The sequence below is a fragment of the Scomber scombrus genome, chromosome 13 (assembly GCF_963691925.1).
Source record: "Scomber scombrus chromosome 13, fScoSco1.1, whole genome shotgun sequence".
Classification (NCBI taxonomy): Eukaryota; Metazoa; Chordata; class Actinopteri; order Scombriformes; family Scombridae; genus Scomber; species Scomber scombrus.
Window position 1 is genome coordinate 15299251 of NC_084982.1, and position 21026 is coordinate 15320276.

General features: G+C 39.3%; 1 protein-coding gene across 1 annotated transcript; it reads right to left on the reverse strand.

The window, feature by feature from the left end:
- Positions 1-3013: 3013 nt before the first annotated feature.
- csrnp3 (cysteine-serine-rich nuclear protein 3) lies at positions 3014-7595 on the reverse strand. Its single transcript, XM_062432045.1, has 4 exons — positions 7433-7595; positions 4822-5081; positions 4356-4652; positions 3014-4135 (listed from the first exon to the last, which is right to left on the reverse strand). Exons 1-4 carry the CDS (start codon positions 7593-7595, stop codon positions 3014-3016), a joined length of 1842 nt encoding a protein of 613 aa, XP_062288029.1.
- Positions 7596-21026: the final 13431 nt, after the last annotated feature.

Genomic DNA, 21026 nt, shown 5'->3' on the forward strand with positions numbered 1-21026 from the left:
TTGATGCAGAATAGTGGCCCTTACAGTGTTGCAACCTTCAGATTAGTGTTACAGTTAATACAGTTTTATTTAAATCAGTTCTGGTAGTACGTTTTTTTCTTCAAAATCTTAAGACCAGAAAACTTTTGCAATATAAAGGTTTTATATTTTTTACGGAGACATTACGAATGAAGATTGATCAGTTTAAAAATTTGTTTGGATGTTTATGTTATGTTAAGTTTTATTTGGCCTAGAATTCATTCTTTATGAGCAATATGAATGCAGTCATGGCTGATTTGTACAAAGTATTGCTCTTCAAATCTCTTAATTGCTGCAATCTTTCCCAACATTATTAAAAGTTTATTTTCTGGTGTTTGTTAAAAGGGAACATTTTATGTAAAATTAATACACCCAAGGGACCCTATTTGTTGATCAAATGTATTTACATTGAGGTGTCTAAAAAGCTGGCTCTGCATCTAAACAGGAGTTCAATAATGCTTTTCTGGTGCAGGCACTAGTGTTTAGATGGCAGTGGGTTATTGTAATTGACTTTGTGTTTTTTGACTGGATGAGGAACAAATCGAATGTGTGTGATTGCCTAAAATGGAAACTGTCTAGTGTTAAGAGTGCCTTGGTATTAAGATGTCTTTATTTTGAGCTCAATAAATGCAGTTGGTTAGTGCTGAGATTCTTTTCGTCTCAATTCTCCCTGTGATCTGCAGAGGGCGCCTTGCACTTAGAAATAACTGAACTGTAAGCATACTGGTGACTCTACTGGCACAATGTGTTTTATCAATGCTGTGGCATGATGTGTACATAAATACAGGAATATTACATCATACGAGCTTAAGATCAAAAGAGCAAAGATTTATTACATTTATTTCAAAATCATGTTAAAAATGAAACAACTGAAAATGAAGTTGTCCCTATCTACATTTGGAAATCAAACATGAAGAAAAATAAAGTTACCGTTTTTGTGCAAAACGTATGCATTTCACGGAATATGAAATAGAATTAAATAAATCAGGCACATGAAGCTTTACAACTCACAACCAGCATGAAACAAAAGACAATTTTAAGAAGCAATTTACTCAATACAGACTTTTAGTAAACCACAATAAATACACATTTTAATATATCATTCATAATAAATACTGGAAGAAAAAAAAGTCAAACACAGGATTCTTAACTGGATGCAGTGTCATTGTATCTAGCCGTTCTCACACTGTATGCTTTGGCACAATTAATCGGTTCTATAGGCCATGTTGATGCCACTGATTGCCTGAAAGCAGTCTGCACACTTCTTTTGTACCACCGAGATGGCGTGAGAGGTCCAAGCTACTCAACAGCCACACAGAACCACCAAAACACCAGTACTGACCCCCTCTGATTAGAATGAATGGGCAGATATTTGCAAGCTTAGAAGGACAAATATCTGTATTCATGCACGAGCAAAGAGCTCAAGGTAAAAAAAACTTTTGCAATTAAAGTATTTTTTACTGGATTATTGCAGCCTCCCAGTTGTTGAGCAGTCATTTTAATTTCTTTAGTGTCAGTGATGTTATAAATATGAGGTTATTTACAGATTTTTGGTAAACAATTCATTCATATCTGGCTGTTAAGTCATTTTCGATGGCTCATAGGACTATTCATGTTGTGTGGCTGTTAATTACTGATTAGATTTTTTTTATAATAAGCTTTGATTGTCAACCTTGAACATTTGTTTCCCCCATATACAATTACTGTGGCACATGATTTTACGAAACTAACTGTGCTTTTTTAAATATAATATTTAGTGTGGCAATCAATGAAAAACAATCTCAATCCACTTTGCTGAGGGGTCCTCTCTATAAGAAAATTACGTGTGAAACTATTGCATGTAACACCTCAATAGAACAAATCAGCATAATTCCTGGAGCCACATAGATAAACATCTTATTTATTAGACAGTGGAATGTAGCTTATACTGCATTCAAAAGCAGAAATCTCATAACCAGTTACATAAGGAAATACTGACACATTATTTGGGATCACAATTTTTCTGCAATACATATAATTTATGGAAAGTTTTAAATGAAGCCTATTATGCAAATGTAATGAAGAAGATGGTGTTCCATTGTCTATGATGAATCATAGAGTTTCTCATAGTTTTGGAGATATGTCAAAGTGCTACTTTATTAATATCCCTGTATCAACAAAATGATTCAAAGAATAAATCTTCATTTGTAGTGACACTACATTATCATGTTAGTCTAAGAGTGAACAGTAGGGGAAAGAAAAACATGTGAGGGGCCACATTTTTCCACTGTTCAAGTATTAATCAATTAAAACCAACTGCATGCCACTGGACCCCTACACATAAGTGCAAAAGGCTGTGAAGTCTGACCTTTTATGTTATTGATATTGTATTCCAAACATACAAATAAGAATTCAGGCTTTTTTCATGCTTTTCCAAATCATAGAAAAGCATATAATAGTGACAAAAAAGAAGAGAAATGTACAACACAATTTTTTTTATATAAAACAATGGCAATCATTTTTTCCCCTAAATGTTACTGGGATTCCCAAAACAGCATGCGTATTGTTATCAAAACTTTTACAATATATATGTATACATGTAATTCCAAAACAATAAATAAACTGACAATAAACCATTTTTGCACATTTGACATATAGTAGACATTGAAAAGTTCCATCTACAGTACAATATCTCCTTAAAACTAGAACTTCACATCTGAAATTACAAGATACATTGCACAGCATGACATAACTGATGTTTCTGATCTTTCCATCTTGCAGCTCAGCACACACCGTGGTTGAGAAACATCAGAGTGAATACTTCCTCAAAAACATTTCAATCATGTAGTTATAGTTACAGATGAAAATGTACTGCGGTGCTGTAAATTGCTCTGAAATTTAAGGTCAGATAATGCAAAAAGGCCATGAATATGTTCCCTTAAAGTAGCACTTGGTCAGGCTTTTTCTCAAGTAAAGATGCAATAATGAAAGAACACTTTAAAAACATGAGACCCCACTAAATGGCTGTGACCTCAGGGCAATGATCAGGTAAAGGGAGATTCTTGGTACTGTTCGCTAGTAAGGTCAGGTCAGAATGGCCATTAACAGTGGAATCTTCCTGTGGCTGTTCAGCTGTCATAGAGCTGCTGTAGGAACCCTGGGTGTTATTGTTCAGGTAGTTTTGTAACTGTGTCTGGCTCTGGTTTTCTGGCTGCTCGACAAAAGCTGCTTTAGAGATCACCTTCTTCTCCTGCTCAGGTGTGTAGCAGGTCAGAGAGGTGGCTGGGGCAGCACCTGTCAGGGAAAAATGGTGATTCGCTGTGTACTGTTCCTCAGCCTGATTAGGGTAGTCTGTATACTGCTCAGCAGTCATGTTGAAGGGTCCCTGGGGCAGGCTACCATTGGTCGTGCTGACTGGATCTTGGAATGCTAAGGCTTCCCCGTAGGGTTCACGGGGTTGACTAGTTTGGCCATTGGAGATGGCACTGGAGCTCCCCAGCTGACAGTACTCAGCTGAGGAGTTCATTAAATAAGAGTTTCCGTTCATATGGTTATCATGTGCCACTGAGCCATCATTGTAACACAGCACGGAGGACAAAGGGACCACCTTAGTGTGAGACACTGACGGGGTTGTCATGTCATCCTCAAAGTTCTCAGACTTCTCCTCATCCTCATCGTCTTCCTCCTCATCCTCAGAGTCGCTGTTTGCTAAGCTCTGAGTGCTGGAGTCAGACAGTCCGCTGAAAACGCTGCTGCTATCCTCTTCATCGTCTTCTTCATTCTCCTCCTCTTCCTCCTCCTCGTCTTCTTCATCATCGTCTTCCTCATCTAGCGGCTCCTCCATCTCCTCTGCGGCCTGCAGGTGCATGCTGGCTGTCTGTGGGATGGCGTCTGACAAAGAGTACTCCAACCTGTGCTGGGTCTGAACGAGAGGATTTCCACCTCCCATGTCATTAGTTTCACCGCGGTAACCGTTGCTGGGGGAGGCTTGCTGCTGCTCACGGCTTTTCTCCAGTTCCAACTTCATGATTGTGTGCAAGAAATGGGTCCGAACACGGATGGGGTTAAACTCTACTCTCCCAGTTGAATTGCTGCAGCCTTCTTTTGTGCAACCACATGGAAATGACATACGGTCCACCTGAAGAAAGCATAGCATTTATTGTGCAGTCGTTTTATTTTCAGTCGATTGACTACTTAATGTGATAATTACATGATTTTATGTGAGTACAAAAAAGATCAGCATAGGTCACCCTTTAATGTACTGTATCAGTTATTGATCCCTGCACCTTTTTTAAATATACAGTGTGTTTTCCTGTTTACAAGTTAAAAGATAAGACATTGCATGTCATGGGATTTACCTGGCACTTGATTCCTGCATTGCTGCAGGCACAGGTCTCTGGGTCACAGAAGACTCTGCAATCACAGCCGCAATCCTCTCTGGACATTCGGATGGCCCGCAGTTCATGTTTCTCCTCCACGTCAATCTTCTTCACACCAGAGGACCGGAGCAGTGCCCGACGCTTTTTAGTGGTAAGAGGCTGCAGGAAGAAGTACTCGTCCACCTCTGTGTTGTCCAGATCAATGTCATCATCAGATATGTCCTCTGCCGTGAGCGTGTTGGCCTCTTCAGACTCGACTGTGCCATTCTTAGTTAGCTGAAAACAAGAGAGAATCATAACAAAGTATTTTTTTATGAAGGAAAAAATTAGCTAATTACAAACAAAGACTTCACATCTGATAGGCCTACATAATGCTTATAAAATTCCCTGTACAGCAAGACAGGTAACCTTGATTTTATTCAGGCACAGATTGCAAAGCATTTACCTTGAGTTTGATTGAGTTAAGTTTCTCCTCCTTCAGGTGGTCTCTGAGCATGTCTCTATGGATCCTCTCTTGTTCCAGGGCAAATTCTCCCAGGGAGTACTGCCTGACCCAGCTGTGCCTGTTGGACATGCCCAGCGTGCTACCACCTTGGCTAGGCACGCTGGTGAAGCCCTGCCGCCGGCTGAAGTAGTACACTGTCACATTCTCAAAATGCACCCGCCTCGTCCTCAGCCGCTTCTCCCTCATCAGTATTGAGTCAGCTGCAAAGGAAGATGGCAAAGAAATCTTGTCTTCTTGGTGGTAAACTGTTTACTATGTTTTGATAACTCATTAATCTCATATGAAAAGAATTAAATCTCCATTTTGTACATCAGCATCATTTACAGTACCAGTCAAAGGATTGGACACACTTTCCCATTCACATCAATGAGAAAGTGTGTCCAAACTTTTGACTGGTACTGTATATGTACTGTCATCTTGGAGTAGAAGAGTTGTAGGACTATGTAAAGCCTTGAAAGAAAAGTTACATCTTTATGGCAAAATGTGTGATACTGATTTGCTTTAAGTGTTGTCATTAAATGTCTGAAACATGAGAAATTCATTTTTGCCAGCTTTATAGCCAGCTTTTATATATCTTGGAACACAGCTTTGTGGGGAAGGATTTTATCACATATCTGTGCTTTCGCTTGGTATGCAAGTCCTCAGTGTGTCTTTTTAAGGAAAGTTCTCCAAAAGGGAGGGACAGAGAGCAGGGCAACAGTGGAGCATAAATAATCCCCTGCCTGGCCCTGAGATGAAGAGCACTCGTTCACAGAGGCAGCGTTCCCAGCGCTCACCCCATATCAGACAGACAGGACAAATAGAAACCATCTGGTTCCTACAGCTCTGTACCCCACGCAAAAGGGACAATACATTTCATTACAGATGTAGGGCTGTCGACATACTGAGCAGAGCCGAGTTTCATGCAAAACAGCTATCAGCTCGTATTTGGTGTCAAAACAGTTAACAGATGTTTTGTCCTACATAATAAGCTTCTTTTTTAGATGTCTATATTAAAACAGCGACTCACAGGTATTTTTCACAGTTTTGCAAGCTGTAATTGGCTTAGTGTTCCTTTACCCTTTAAAGACTGCAAGAACCAGACCTAAATGTTTTTCAGACATTTAAAAAACAAACACATTACAGATTTGTTTCTTCCTCTGTCTAACATAACAGCATTGGATGTAAAACCACTCCGGACATAATTGTTTCATCTCTCTCTGTTTCTCTCTCTCTCGCCAAGATAGTCAATCACTATACATGTTCATGTCAATTCACAGGAGGGCCCTCTTTATAGTGCACAGCTCCCTTGTCGCTGTTAGCTGTCCTCCTTGAGCCCCCAGCTACCAGCAGCTGCAGCTGACACAGAGGCCAAGCTCAGCTTGCAGGGACACAGCACCCTACTTATGTCTCTCTACAGGACAATTTCTTTGACATTCATCTGTGTCATTCACACAGACAAGAAAAATGCTACATTGTCAAAACACAAATTTGTTGTTATTGTCTTTGAATAAAAATTAAAAACCTTTTTGTTTTCTCAGGTAAAATATTTTAATTAAAGAAAACCCATCACTAAATAGCCAAATTGTGCACATAAACACAGTCATACACATGCAGACCAAATCTTTTGTTCTTTAAGAATCCCATTATTTTCTGGCAGCATTTATCTGGATGCTTTCAAAATCCCCCAAAGGATTACTAAACTACCACTGTATAATCTATTTCACTTACGTTCTGTCTCATTTCTTTGACTCTAAGATTTACATTTGCACTGTGTTACTCCTTAGAGATGACTTCAGTGTCCTTTTGAACCTACATAAAAATCTGTTGTGGCTGGTTTATCTTCGATAAAGACGACTGCATTCTTTAATACAACGTCAGTTCATGCCAGGAATTACCGTGGAATTTCTCAGTTGCAAGAGCTCTTAAGGTGTTTGCAAATTAAAAAGCAGAACAGGTAAGTACCTTACAGAACCTCAGCTGTGACGTTATCTTAGTAAACTAAAATGGCTTTTTAAAAACTGGGTTTTCTCATTTGGTCCATTTTAGTCTTTTTCATCCAGCCTTTTTTCCAAATGTAATATTAAAAAGTAAAATATGATTAAGTCAGCGACTTGTCAACCATCCCTATGCTGTTCCTAGAGAGTTAATGCATGCTACATGTACAGTATCAATAGTGTAGCACGCAGCTTGAGACAGTATCAGCTCCTTCATCTTGCTGTGTCTGCATGCTGATGCTGCTCCAAATGAAGGAAGCTGACTCTGCATCCATCCTCTTTATTACAGCACAGGACTCTAACCAATACTTAGCCTCACCTCTCCCCTTTTAGCTATGACTCTGCATTCATATTACACTTGCTGTATATTACAGTTGATAAGCTTTTCTTTTCTTTGACCTGCATCTTGCACTGATTGTAAGCTACACAATTTTTATACTTGTCTTGATTAAAAATCACCTCTGAGCTTTGGCTTTGTTTTTCTTGAGAAGAAATGATTACATCAACCTACTGTCAATAGAAAACATTAGCCACACTGAACACACTGCATGAATTTAAAAGGCAAAGGCACTCACGGGTAAAAGGGCCTGAGGCAGAGGGGTTGACACTGTCACTGCTATCCCCACTCTCACTGCAGGAGACCTCATCATCAGACTCCCGCAAGGAAGAGCATGGGGAGGAGGAGGCTTCCACCTCCTCAAATTTCCTCTTCAGTATTCCACTCATGGCCCGCCGCATCTGCACCTGCACCTGAAACCGAAAGACAGCAGAGGGGCCACACATTATTTAATATCCAGTTTAGGGCCTTCATAATCCTCAACACACTCAATTAGCTTTGAGACCAAGTCTCCCCTCCTCCCTCCACACACACACACACACACACACACACACACACACACACACACACACACACACACACACACACACACACACACACACACACACAGTCTCTCCTGCTGCTCTCCCAGCTCCCAGGCGTCCCCCAGGCGATTGATCACCTTGGCACAAAGGAGCTAAGATGGAAAGAGAAAGCTGCTAATTACATACTACGTCTACCTTACAGGAAGTTCATTTCACTGTCTTTGATTGAGAGGCCAGAGAAAAAAAAGAGACGTGACCAACTTGTCTTGCACTGGTACAAACCAGGGTGGAATTACATCCAATATATATTATGTATCCATAGATATAAATATAGATTAAAATAAACTAAAACATTATCTGATTGCCTGTCATTTCTGCCACAACTAGAAATGAAGCATGATTGAAAATATCCACTGGCTTCAATTACAGGTCATCTTAAGGGAGAAAGAGCCAACATGCCACTTTTTCTAAAAAATGATGCATATACAGTATTGATATGATGTGTTTATATATATACAGTATATACACACACACACACACACATATATATATATATATATCGAGAGAGAGGCAACAATCTTCACAACAAGTGATTTGCTTGGTACATCACACATCATGCAGTGATAGCGGAGGAAGAGGTGAAGCTGCTGTTGACAGCATAATGAGTGACATCCTGTATGTCAGTGGTGAGCTTCTGTTAGGTCAGTTTCTTCCTGTAAAAAAGAAAAAAAAGAAAAACTAGAGCTGAGCCATGTACAAAATCTATACTGAGATGGGCTACAATTTACCTCATAATCTGCTGCAAATACAGTCAATAATCATGTCCCATAAGATATTTTTAAAGTAATACAATGCTTTGTGATATTGTTGCAATAGATATTATCACTGCTACAGACCTGTGTGACACCACTATTAAATGGTGCCATGATAATAATATCTTGTAATAGTAGCACTACAGTTCATTTGGATACAGCACACAGCACAAAACATTATCCCTGCATCTCTGTGTAGGTGCAGCTACAGTTTGTAGTTGCAGCACTTCAACAAAGGCTGCTGTAACAGAAGTGTTACAGAACACTTCTGTCAATTGAGAGGGACCATTAACTCCCCCTGACTGATGATGCAATTAGACAAATAAACAAGAAGAAGATCATCAGTCAACTACACTAAAACCAATTACCATTACCCTGAAACTCGCTCTAATAACTACTGCATTTTAACTGTCAAGCTAAATGTCTTTTTAGGTCATATCGTATCATTTGTCATCAATGTGTAATTAAAAGACTTATTTCATTTTAATCACCATTCATAAAATCAGACGTTGAGAATGTGGTCAAAATATGTCCTTTAATGTATTTAGCTGAAGAGCCTTGTGTTCCTTGTTTTAACAGCTAGAAGGTCGTGTCACATTTTAAAATTAACAGAAAAGGTTTGCTATGACTGGCAGCTTTTCCCTCACTGCTTTCTCTTTCGGAAACTGGAATCAGTAAAGGCAGTGCATCTTCACCCAGTCCCACTCTGTCTATCTGCCAGAGCAGCTTGTGGGGGAGTTTCATTCACAGACAGCCGCTGCGTTTCATCTGGGCTCTGCTATCAAGTCATTACAGATGCAAATGCTGCCTGAGAGAAAGAGGTGCTACCCAGAGAGGAGTAGCGCTGCCAGCAAGAGGGTCATTGTTCCCAGGAGGCTGTGCTTGTTCAGCGCAGTGACATGGCACTGCCAGCATTTGGAGAACCTCCAGGGTCAACAACTCTACCTACAACTAAGGAATGTGAGGCATCCTCCATTTGAGAGAAAGTGTAGGAAAGGGCAGACCGTCAGGATAACCTTACTGAAAAAAAATCTCATCCAAATGAATTGGAATGAAATAGAAGAGAAATCTGTAGGGGTGAGCAAGCGTGTTTTAGATTCTGTAAGCCAATAATAGCACTGGTTGAAAGAAAATGAAAATCAATCTACTTCCTCTTCTGAAGGATTATAACAAATTATAATGACATAAAATGAAGAAAGAATATATTACAACATGAAACGTATAACATGATTGTTCACTGAGATTTAAAATGTTAATCAACCAACAAAATGGCTAACCTTACATCAAAACAGCTAAGAAACAGATTTATTTCATGATCCAATTCATTTGTGAGCAAACAGGAATGGAAATTTCCACCAGAAATGACCTGTGCAATTTCAGTCCATTTCCTACTAAGGGTCCTAGATGCCATTGTTGGAAACCTATTTGTATGCTTAGCTCTCAGTTGATGCTGCACTAGGCTTTGATACCAAAAGTGGTTTCCATGGAGATTCTAATGTACTCTCACAAGTACTGCTTTCCCATATGACTGTTTCCAGTGTTACATACTGTGTATGGGGGCCCCTGTTAATAATGCATCAGTGTTAGAGCAAATTAATTAAATAAATCATGTTTGTACATGCATCACAGTTCAATTATAAGATTAACTGATTATTTGTTAATTTGCATTCTGTGATGTCAACCACAGTATGAAAAGTTTAAATCTTGACACTGGATTTGCATGACATCATAAGCTACAGAGCAGTAGGTAAACTAGGGTGAACCTCTTTCATTGTGGCCAAATAAAAACCAGAGACTGTTGCTCCTCTCCAACAGCTCTCTCTTTGTCTTCTCTGTTGCCTTACCACTAATCACGGCTGGGCAGCATACACTATGGTACAAGGAAGAAAATCCCAGAGAAAATAATGCAGCAAAAGCCAGCTTGGAAAGCCCCTCCCTGTGTTTGCCTATTTGAGCACACACATCAACTGTGGAAACCAACTCTTGTTCTTAATCAACAGTAGCTCACTGCACCGTAACACACTTGCATCCTGAACGCAATCTTTTTTCCCTCGTCATTCACAAGCCTCTCACAATCACAGTAAACCGATGTGACAACACAAGGCTTAACACACTCACCACAAGTGATGCCAACAAGCCTATGGCATCTGTAGCAAGTCATGACACATCAGTCCAACAATGACCAGATTACACTTCTCTGTGCACTGGCCCTCACAGGAACAACTGACCTGTATCCACTGGCAGACTGTGACTCCGGTCACCTCTTCTCACAGCGACACAGCCAAACTATCATAAATGTGGCAATTCAAAAAAGGTGAAACATGATGAATGAAGAGGGTCCCATTTTGTTTCAGTCCACTGACTTGCAGCGACCCCAGAGGTCCACGGACATGAGAAAAAAAGGGTGCAGGAGTGTGAGGGAGACTTGTAATTTTCCAGCTCTGACTGCACTGTCGGTACTTTATGCTTTATTGTAGCAAGATGACAGTCTTTCTCACTTTAACTCCCTCTTTGTCACTGTGTTCCTCTCTCTCTTTCTATCTCTCTCTCTGTGGCCACACAAAGGCTCATTAGCGGCAGCCGGCTGAAAGGCAGAAGCCTGACTGGAGCAGAGTGGAGCAGAGCAGAGTCAGCCTGTGAGATCACATGGGTGGGTTGTCTGAGAGGGAGAGAGAGAGAGAGAGAGAGAGAGAGAGTCAGGCGTGCCTCTTCTCCTGCTGTCTGCAGTTATTTTTACCAACATGAGCTGGGGAAGGGAGGGGGGCAGGCAGGGGGGAGGAGGAGGAGGCAGAGGTATGGGGGGGTCAGAGAGAGGGAGAAGACAGAATGTTGGAGAGATGGATGGGAGGGGGGGCATTTGGGAGATTCAAGGCAGTGGGAAAGGGGAAGGGGGTTTATAACAGGGAGAGATGCAGAAAGGATGGGTTTCAGAGAGGAATAGTAAAGGGGAGGGGGAGAATGAGGAAAAGGAGGGGTGAGAGGGTATAGGAAAGGATAGAGAATGGGGCAAAAAAAAGGAAAAAGAGAAACATCTGAGCCAATAATAATACAATATGATCATCAAGTGTGAATACATAAAAGAAAATTAATGTCTGAATGACTTAAAAGATACTGATGACAAAAAAAGTCAAATTTAAGAATTGAACACTAAACAATGGCATCATTCAGCTGCAAAGTAGTTTTATGTAGAATATTTGCACTGGACAGTTAAACATATACCTGGAAGACGGTGACAAGTATAATAACTATCAGCATGCAGTATACAACCTTGTCCACAGGAAATACGATTTGTCAGCACTGTAGTAAATGTGCTTCCTACACTTCCTATGCCAGGAAGTTCTGCTGAAGAGGTAGTGGGGCCTCGGCTAGTGCAATCAAAGAGGCATGATATCATTCTTGCGCTCAATTGGGCTATATTTCAACATAAGGTCCTGTGTTTCCTCTTATAGGATAGCTTTAAGCCTGCAGAGTTTGGGGTTAGAGTTTTTGTGTTGGATTTAATGAGGACATTTTTGCCCCCTTTTTCCATGTCATCATGTTGTTAATGATGTCACACTAAAGTCCAGCTCATTTCTACATTATGTCAGATTAGTACATTTAGTAGTAGTAGTGGTGGTTTATATCCCTTTTAGAGGTAACCGTTGAAATGGCTCCTTTAAAACATGTGGTTTGCATACAGGAAGCCAGTGGAAGTGTAATAACTATTTTCTGATAGACACTGCTGAGTGCTCATTACAGTTGGCTTTTATGGCTATATCAGACAGACCAAAGAACAAAGAAGGATAAAAACATAAGTGCAGCAGCAACCACGTACCTACAGGGAGCAGACACAAAAACAGCAACACTTGTTCAGTCGAATGCAATGTGGTTAGTTACTATAGCCCCATATTAAAGATAAAATGTGCCATGTATTTGGTCCACCCCCGTTACTTTGACACTGAACATTACAAGCACAGAACTGCAGGGCTACTGGGCTTGGGAATTGGCCTCGATTGTATTAAATTGTGCTGTTGTCCTTGTTATTGCACTTTAGATAAAAGCCACATTGATCCAAACTGATCAGACTAGAGAAGGCTGATGTCCTGATTATAATCATATTTTTAATCAGAACACAGAACTGATACGTGCTTGTGTGTTTCACTCTCCACTAAAAGACCCTGCAATCAAAAGGATTTCCAATACTAATAGGTGGCAACATGAGCTGAAGTGATTTGTGCCGGCTGAAATTGTGGGGTATAATTTGAGGCTAGTCTTTTAAGGTGGCAAAGCACTATATAATGTGAGCACAGTCTATTTACTATTTTCCTGGCAAGGATGCCAAGTAAGGTTACTGACTAACATGTCTGATTTTCTGTCTTTTAAACTTTTGGCCAATTCCATTGTCATTAAATAAATCAGTGTACAATTTTTACATTTATTTCAATATGTCCAGATTTTCTTGTTTTTGTCTTCTAAATTAGGTGGATAGACTCTGGCTGCCATACTAAACAATATTAATTACTTCTACTTATTAAACCCAGCAGGTTTTTTCATGAGATAATTCTATTAGGTATTTGGCTTTTATCTTGTAATTGATATTTGACAATTATTTGAAAACACACACACACACACACACACACACACACACACACACACACACACACACACACACATACACACACACACACACACACACACACACACACACACACACACACACACAGCGAATAAACAATCAAAAACTTCAATCTGGATGCCATGGATGTTTGATGCAAGTGCATTTTCTTGGTATGATTAGTTAAGCAGGAGCAAAAACAACCTTACCTATTGCCAAAATGATGTTGTCTGCATAAAATGTAATAGATCATCATTACAGAAAAGGTTACAGTTTCAGTGTAAAAATAGTAACTATTTGTGTATTATGATAATACATACAGTATCATACAATATATTACAACATGGTTGTTTTTACTATCACTTCTTCAAACACCTTTGATGGAGGATTTTATTAGAAGACCTCATCTGCATTCCTTTAATGATTCATCCATGAGCATCACACATATATGCTGCCCTATTACATAAAAATGCAAAACATAAGCTGGAGAGATGGCATTTGTTACTCCATTGCACCAGTGATGGTGACCTATATTTGCTCTGACTTTCAAGAGTCTTTCTTATCAATGAAAGACGGCAACTATATACAAATAAGGTTTAGAATGAATCAATCTTCATACCGTAATTGAGGTCATATGCAAAACACCTACCCAACTGTCACTGTAACAGATAAAAAGTAAATTCTAAAATATGATTGCAATAACATCTCAGAACACAATCCTGTTGTTTAAAACAAATATGCAAGTAGAGGATCACCTTAGTCCCACAGCAGATACTGTATACATTTCTTGAAAAGTATTGCTAAAGAATACATAGAACATGTTAATTTGCTCTGTATGTTGGTTCTACGTTTCACATTAACAAAGAGGTTTTGGGATCATCTAAGAGCTCTTGCCTTTTGTTTTCTCTTGCAATGGTCTGTCTTGTCAAAAACATCCCTGTAATAGCTGCTCCCAGAGTCCTTTGCACAACACCATCAACCCTCAAATGGCATGTTGGGTGTATTAAATAAAATAGTAAGTGCAAAAGTAATCATTACATAAAGCCTTCAGTGATCTCACCAAAACATCTGACGCTGAACTGTATGTCTTAAATACAAAGTCAACAACTGGTCAGCCTTTTGTTTCATTCAGTGGCAGAGGCCATGAATCACTAAGGATGAACTACTAAGGATGAATCATTTCTCAATGTTTATCACCTTCATCACAGCCAATATCCATCTCAACACCCAAGACAGCTATCTTGTGTCCAAATGCCATGCAGAACAGATGGCAGGTTCTACAACCTATACAGCTTCAAGTCAAGTGTCTCCATCATGTTTCCATCACTTTTGTATCACAGCTCTTTTAAAACCATCTGCCATCACTCAGAACAAGATCTACAGTGCTTCCATTGTCTATTTATAAGGCATACAAGACTGTTCTGTTCTGGCCAAAACGGTAAGTAGATAGACATTTGTCTGGACGCCCAGGTTATCAGTAAAAGATGTACAGATCACTAAACCTACTTGTCAGCTTTCTCACCTCCAAAGATGAGACTGACACAGAACTATACATTTACTTTAGCTAGACAAGCAGTGCTTTTGCCTATTCTCCTGTGTGGTGCAGAGCCGTGGACCACTTAATACAAACATCTCAGAGCCCTGCAAATATAGTACCAGTGGTGCCTCCTGAAAATTATGGATATCCACTGGGAAACAGATACAAACGTTGGTATGCAATAGGAAACACATTTTAAATGGATTTCAACCACAACCATCAATTACAACAACACCAGCTCAGAAATACTGGCCATGTAGTTGTAATGTGTGACACATGTCAAAGCAAACACGCCACTCTAATCTACATGGTGGCTGACAGACTCCTAGATATCAGAGGAAGTGGTACAGGGCGACGTCAGGATCAACCTCAGAAAAATTCCACATCAACATCAATAAACAGAGTGACACTACACAAGCAGACATTTCATGAATGAGCCACACTGAATGACACAGAGACACGTACAAACTAAGAAGGCAGATACACGTTTCACTAACATCGTTTCAGGAATAGAAAAGACTCTCCTGATAAGTTCATGAAACTATTTTTATAACAATAAGAAACATTGTTGTGGATACATTGTGTGTTTATATCAACTAAAGGTAAAGGTAAGTTTAGACTACTATAACTGCTTGATTAAGGTTAGAAAAAGATCACGGTGAAAACTTGTATTAAGTGATATTTTTGAAAACTGTATTAACACCTAACTCTGCAGCTTGTAGTTTCTTTTAGTTCATTATTTTTACTCACTTGTACTTTATGGTTGAGTCTCATGTTTCTCGTGAATCCACCCATATAAATACTTGATCTAATAGTTGATGATATGTACGACTGACTGTGTTTCTGCATTTGCTGAGTATTTCTGGCCTTCAAAATTGCTTACTTTTAATATAAGCCTACAAATATTAAATGCATGTTTCCAGCTCTATATTTTTAATTTGCGGTTCCACTGGAATATCTATGCATGATTTACAGTTTTAAAAAACTTCTTATTTATCATGAGCTGGCCCTTACGCAGCCCTTAAGTTCAGCCTCTGTCTGAAACTGGCTGTTTAAGCTCCTGTCTCTTTGGGGCCCCCTCAGTGGGGGAGATGCCCCCCCACTGAGCCCATTCTGTTCTGAAAATATGCCCCCTTTAACACTGATATCTCAGTCAAAAGGCAACCACTCTATATGAACATTACATTTCCATTGGTATGAAATGTTGCAGATAGACAGAAACCACTGTTGCCAATTAGCTGCATAGAAATATAATTTTTAGGTGCCACAATTCCTCCATGAGGACAATCAGGATTTTATAGATTGATACAGACTGTAGGAATATTTGTTTCTTTATTCTGTGTCTGCATCTGCCAAACGCCTATGCCATTCAATATGGCTGGCTGCATCACAGACCACTAGTGTTTCCACAGTGATGGAGCAGCCCAGATGGCATTGCAGATCTTTTTTTAATTCTTTCTTTTTTTTTATTGAGAGAAACATTTTTGTCATTGCAATAAACCCCGTGTGAGTGACCAAGGATGCATTGCACCAACTGATGGGATCACAGAGCAAAGACAAACCCTGAAACCACAAAAGATCTTTAGCCGTGCAGCCAGTCCGAGGTTGTGTTTGAACTCATCCATCACTAGAGTCACACTCAGCCATAAACTGCGAGAGAGAGAGGGAGAGGGAGAGAGAGAAGAGAGAGAGAGAGAGAGAGAGAGAGAGAGAGAGAGAGAGCGAGAGAGAGGAGAGAGAGAGAGATAGAGAGAGAGAGAGAGAGAGAGAGAGAGAGAGAGAGAGAGAGAGAGAGAGAGAGAGAGTAGCTAGGTCTCAGCTGGACTCCCCTGAGGAGAGGCTGTGGCCTGGATGATTATACATCTACAGATGATGTCAGTGGAGGATCCCTGCCACCTAGAAAACACAAATGCTCTGTTCATATATTCATTGAGACAGTTTTGTAAAGGGCTTGAGACAGATTCCTAAATTATACATGAAAAAGGCCACAGTGGAATATGTTTTATTTGAGGTCAGGGGACATCTGCATGTGCTACCATTATGTTTAGGAATAGGACAATAAACATATAGTCATTTGCATTCTCTCCCTGTAGAAAATATTATCACTGGGTCCACACACAAAATAGAAATGAATGTAATAGATTGTTCAAATCTAATGTTTTTAGATTGTTAGTAAAGCCTTAACAGAAAAAATAAGTGTAATATGAAATTGCAGAAGCACAAGATAACACAGATCATCCAGTTATTTTAAAAAGATCCATGTGAAAATGCTGCAATTAAGCTATAATATCCTGAACCTAAAAATCTGCACAAATCCTTGACAAATTTGCATCTGGCCAGTCATTAATCTTTGTCATGTCAGGTACACCACAGTAAGAATGATACCCACCAATATGCTCAGTGACAGTGACAACAAACAATTTGCTCAAGCTGTTTCCCCACTGTACAGCAATAAAGGTCAGATGGACAAATTATGCAAATACACAGCATTAATTGTCAAACACAGTCATCGCCATTCTCAGTCAGCTTTGAGAAAAAAAACAACCCAAAAAACCACCCATACACAAGGAGAGAAACATTCCACAATTACACACAAAGGAATACATTTATGGAAACGTAGCAACATCTACAGATTTATGCAAATGAGACTTCACATGCGCTCTGTACATTTGTTAACTTGCCCTAGCCCTGAGGCTACAGACAGATCTGCTCCACACACATTAAAGGAAGGGGGGGGCCAGGAGAGGGACGGTAGGTGCGGGCGTGGAGGCGGGGGGGGGGGGGGGGGGGGGGGGGGGGGGGGGGGGGGTGCAGCCCACTGCTCAACACACAGCACACGGAGAAGCTGCAGCCTGGTACAGCCTAATGCTGGGAATCATTGATCTCCTCATAGAACAATAGAGGAAGCATGGCTCCTTATTAACCACATGGGTCCAGAGCTAAAGATGACCACTACTCCGCTACTACATCTTTAGTTGTACTGGGTTCTTTGTATCATCAAATTATAGCTTAATGAGGTGCCATAAATATGAGAGGATAATTATTTTAATGAGAATACTCTGGCCAGAATATGTTGAGAGCTCCGAGTTTGTGGACTCATTTGACTCCAGACATGAGGGTTTTTTTATTATAATTATTATTTCTCACCATACTAATGACATTACCAATGTATCAAAAAATAGAGCTACAAGATTAAATTGAAGTGATGTTTACTCCAGTATTTTAACTGTCTCTGTTGTTACAAGCAAGGATCAAAATGAAGCGTGGCAGACAAGTGCGAACATATGAGCTCCACATTCAGACTAATGTTTTGATTTGCAGTAATTCAAGTCACACAGTGTGCAGGCATAATCAGGTACCCTAACCCTTGTGTCAATCACAATTCTTACCTAAATTATTCATGGCGATATATTTTATTTATGATTATATTTTCCCATGCCACCTGAAAGTTCGCAGAAGCCGGTTTGCTGGCAGAAACAGAGCTGCCAAAGCATTTCATAGAGACAGGGCTGCTTTCATCTCTCGCGCAGGCTGGGAAAGCTGTGGGATGTGGGGTTCATATTCTGCAGACAAGCCTTATCATTTATATATAGCCAGTATCATGTTGAGATCTTGAATCATTTTTTTGTATGCAAAACATTCGCTCTGTTATCTGAGAAAATTTGCGAAGTAGGCCAGCTCTGCATGTGATTACAGAATATGGTGAATTAGAGGGATATGAAAGACCGGAGTTACACAAAATATTTCCTGAGAAAAGTCTAGGTGAGTGTTATTAAGGAAACCTATTGTAGTGTTATTGTACGTCTGGTCCGTTAAATTTCATTAAGATGTGTTTAGGTTTATGTGATTCTAATAAAATAAGATTAATCAAGATTGTACATTTTGAAATAAGTGACAATCGAAGAGATGATCAATCAAACTTGTAAATGTCTGAAGGTGACATGTTCATTGTCACCTAAATAATGAACATAGCTTTGATGGGTAGGTATGTTTCCTCCTGTAAATGTGGCTCATTTTCATATATCCTTTGTAACAGTAATGCAAATACCCAAGATTAGGATTATGGATATTAAGATCATTAAAAGCACCAAATTGACCTTTTCTTTATTTTCACCTCTAATGTAGCCATATTGCAAATTTATAATATTGGGATCCTTTTAATAACAATGATGGTGCTGAATTTCAACTTTATATTTTCGATTACTTTGTGGAGTAGTATGAGTGCTATCGTCTTTTTTCTGTGTGGATTTTTCTTGGTTATATAGTTTATGAGATGATGTATACTCATCTCCATTGCACCAAATGTATTATCTAAGCTTACATTCACAGAACATAAGACAGGCCAAAACTTCTTTGTCACTGAACCACACCTTCTGGCTGTAAATTAGTAGAAAAATGAGCTTTAAGTTTAAATCTTGTTTTGTTGTTGTTTGATCTAAAATTATTGTTTTTTTTCTTCACTAGACCTTTCCTTTAAACAAATTACTGTATCCATGTGGTGGTATAAAGTATCACTGATTAAGAATATCAATTGTGTAATTAAAATTGAAATTTGCAAATGAAACAAATAATTACAGAATTGCTTCAAATGTTGATGTCTGCACTCACACTGGCTGTGTAAAGCATTTATGTAGTGGCATACCATGCAGTGATAAATGAAAACTCATTAAGGCAGAAAAATATGTCGTGTTTTTTTTTTTTTTCTTAATACTTAATTAACTGGCAACAGACAAAAGATTCCAAATAGGTGTCATGGCAACATCTCAAGAGAGCACAATCCGAACCGTGAAAGCTCAGAGCTCAGCCAGGAAGGAGCCAAAGACACAAAAAGAGTCACATCAAAAGCTTCTAAATTGGAAGCATGAACCCTGCTGAGACACACAAAGCTACTCTGTTATCTAAAAGGTTGATATTAGTTTACACCACATTCCTTCTGTATACTTCATTGATGCTGCATTGATTTTAATACTGCAGAATAATGTCATTTAATACATATACAAATAAGTCAATGCAGTGTCAATTGGTGTTTTGGTCAGCAGCATTTTTATCAGTATACCACACATATTTCAACTGATCAAGAAAGTACACAAATTCACTGTGCAGACTGTTATATGTGTAGTTTGATAATATAGGGTTATTTTCACAGGTGTTTCTCTGTGTTTTTTTCTGTGCTCATTGAAAATCTTAGTTTAAGGGGCAGGTCTATGAGCAGGATTTGTGACATCTAATCAATTAGTTTAGAAGCTAATCGTGGTCCAGTAAGCAACTTAGACAAATGTGATGTGGAAACCTGAAGCTTCCAGTGCACTGGAACACTGAGACTTGACATCACAGTAAAGTAGGAGACATCTTACATCCAGCAGTTCAACTTCTGAAAACTACATATTTACATATTTATATATTGTGGATTTTTTTTTAATGAGGAAGAAGTAGAAGATGCTACTTTAAGGATTTGAATTGTGTTATCTGACTTTGTTGAAAAAACCATAACAGACACATTATTATATCAAGTAAAGTATTTTTATATTTCTGAAAACATGCCTGGAGGGGATCTTTAAGTCATCTCACTTATCTAATTCATGTAGTAAGATTACCAGCAATGTGTAAAACAAGCCAGAACAACAAGTACCACTCACACCAGATTGTTTCTTTTCTTGCTTTACAAACACACACTATAAAGAACAACCCAACAAGTCCTCCCCATGTCAATTTACAATCTGATCTTTAGCCTGACTCAGTAAATCTGCCCAGGCCTGCAGGTCAAGCTTAAAGCCATGAATTCTTGTTATTCCCACATAAAAAGAAACACAATTGATTTATCTGTGCATATGAACCTTTGTGTGCAGACAGTTCACTCACACCAGACTTCTGCAACAAGACTCTCTCAGTGATATTAAGCCATAACACCTTTCCTGTCAAACTTTAATGGACAACTTTCACCGTTACCAATCTTTAGCCATCTGTGCTAGAGTATGTAATACCAGCATGGCTGAATCACTTATTCAAATAAGCCAGCTTAATGATGCAGCTTTTCACAAGTAAATACATCTACTTAATGTTTCAGTGTCCTTTAACTCTCTGCCGCATGTACTAATTAAATCCTGTTCCTCTGAGAACTGGGTGCTGATAGATTGAGGAAACAGATGGATTGAGGAAGAAAAATAAACAGTCACACAAGGAGAGGCCCTCACTCCCCAAGCACACACATACACACATACACACACGCACAGACACCACCCAACCCCCTTCACCTTTTAGATCTCGATCACAAAGATGGAAATGGTTGTGTGATTGTGTGTGCATGAACTCTAGGCGCTGTCAGGATGGTGGAGGAACATTGATGAGGGCAGGGATGTACAGTATAA

What these genes read in the sequence shown, in the direction of transcription:
- csrnp3 (XM_062432045.1), bottom strand. Translation starts at nt 7,595, where the DNA reads ATGCGGCGGGCCATGAGTGGAATACTGAAGAGGAAATTTGAGGAGGTG. An exon ending in TGCCTCAGGCCCTTTTACCC is followed by an intron (nt 5,082 to 7,432) that starts GTGAGTGCCTTT and finishes CTTCCTTTGCAG; the next exon opens with CTGACTCAATACTGATGAGG. An exon ending in ATGCAGGAATCAAGTGCCAG is followed by an intron (nt 4,136 to 4,355) that starts GTAAATCCCATG and finishes TGCTTTCTTCAG; the next exon opens with GTGGACCGTATGTCATTTCC.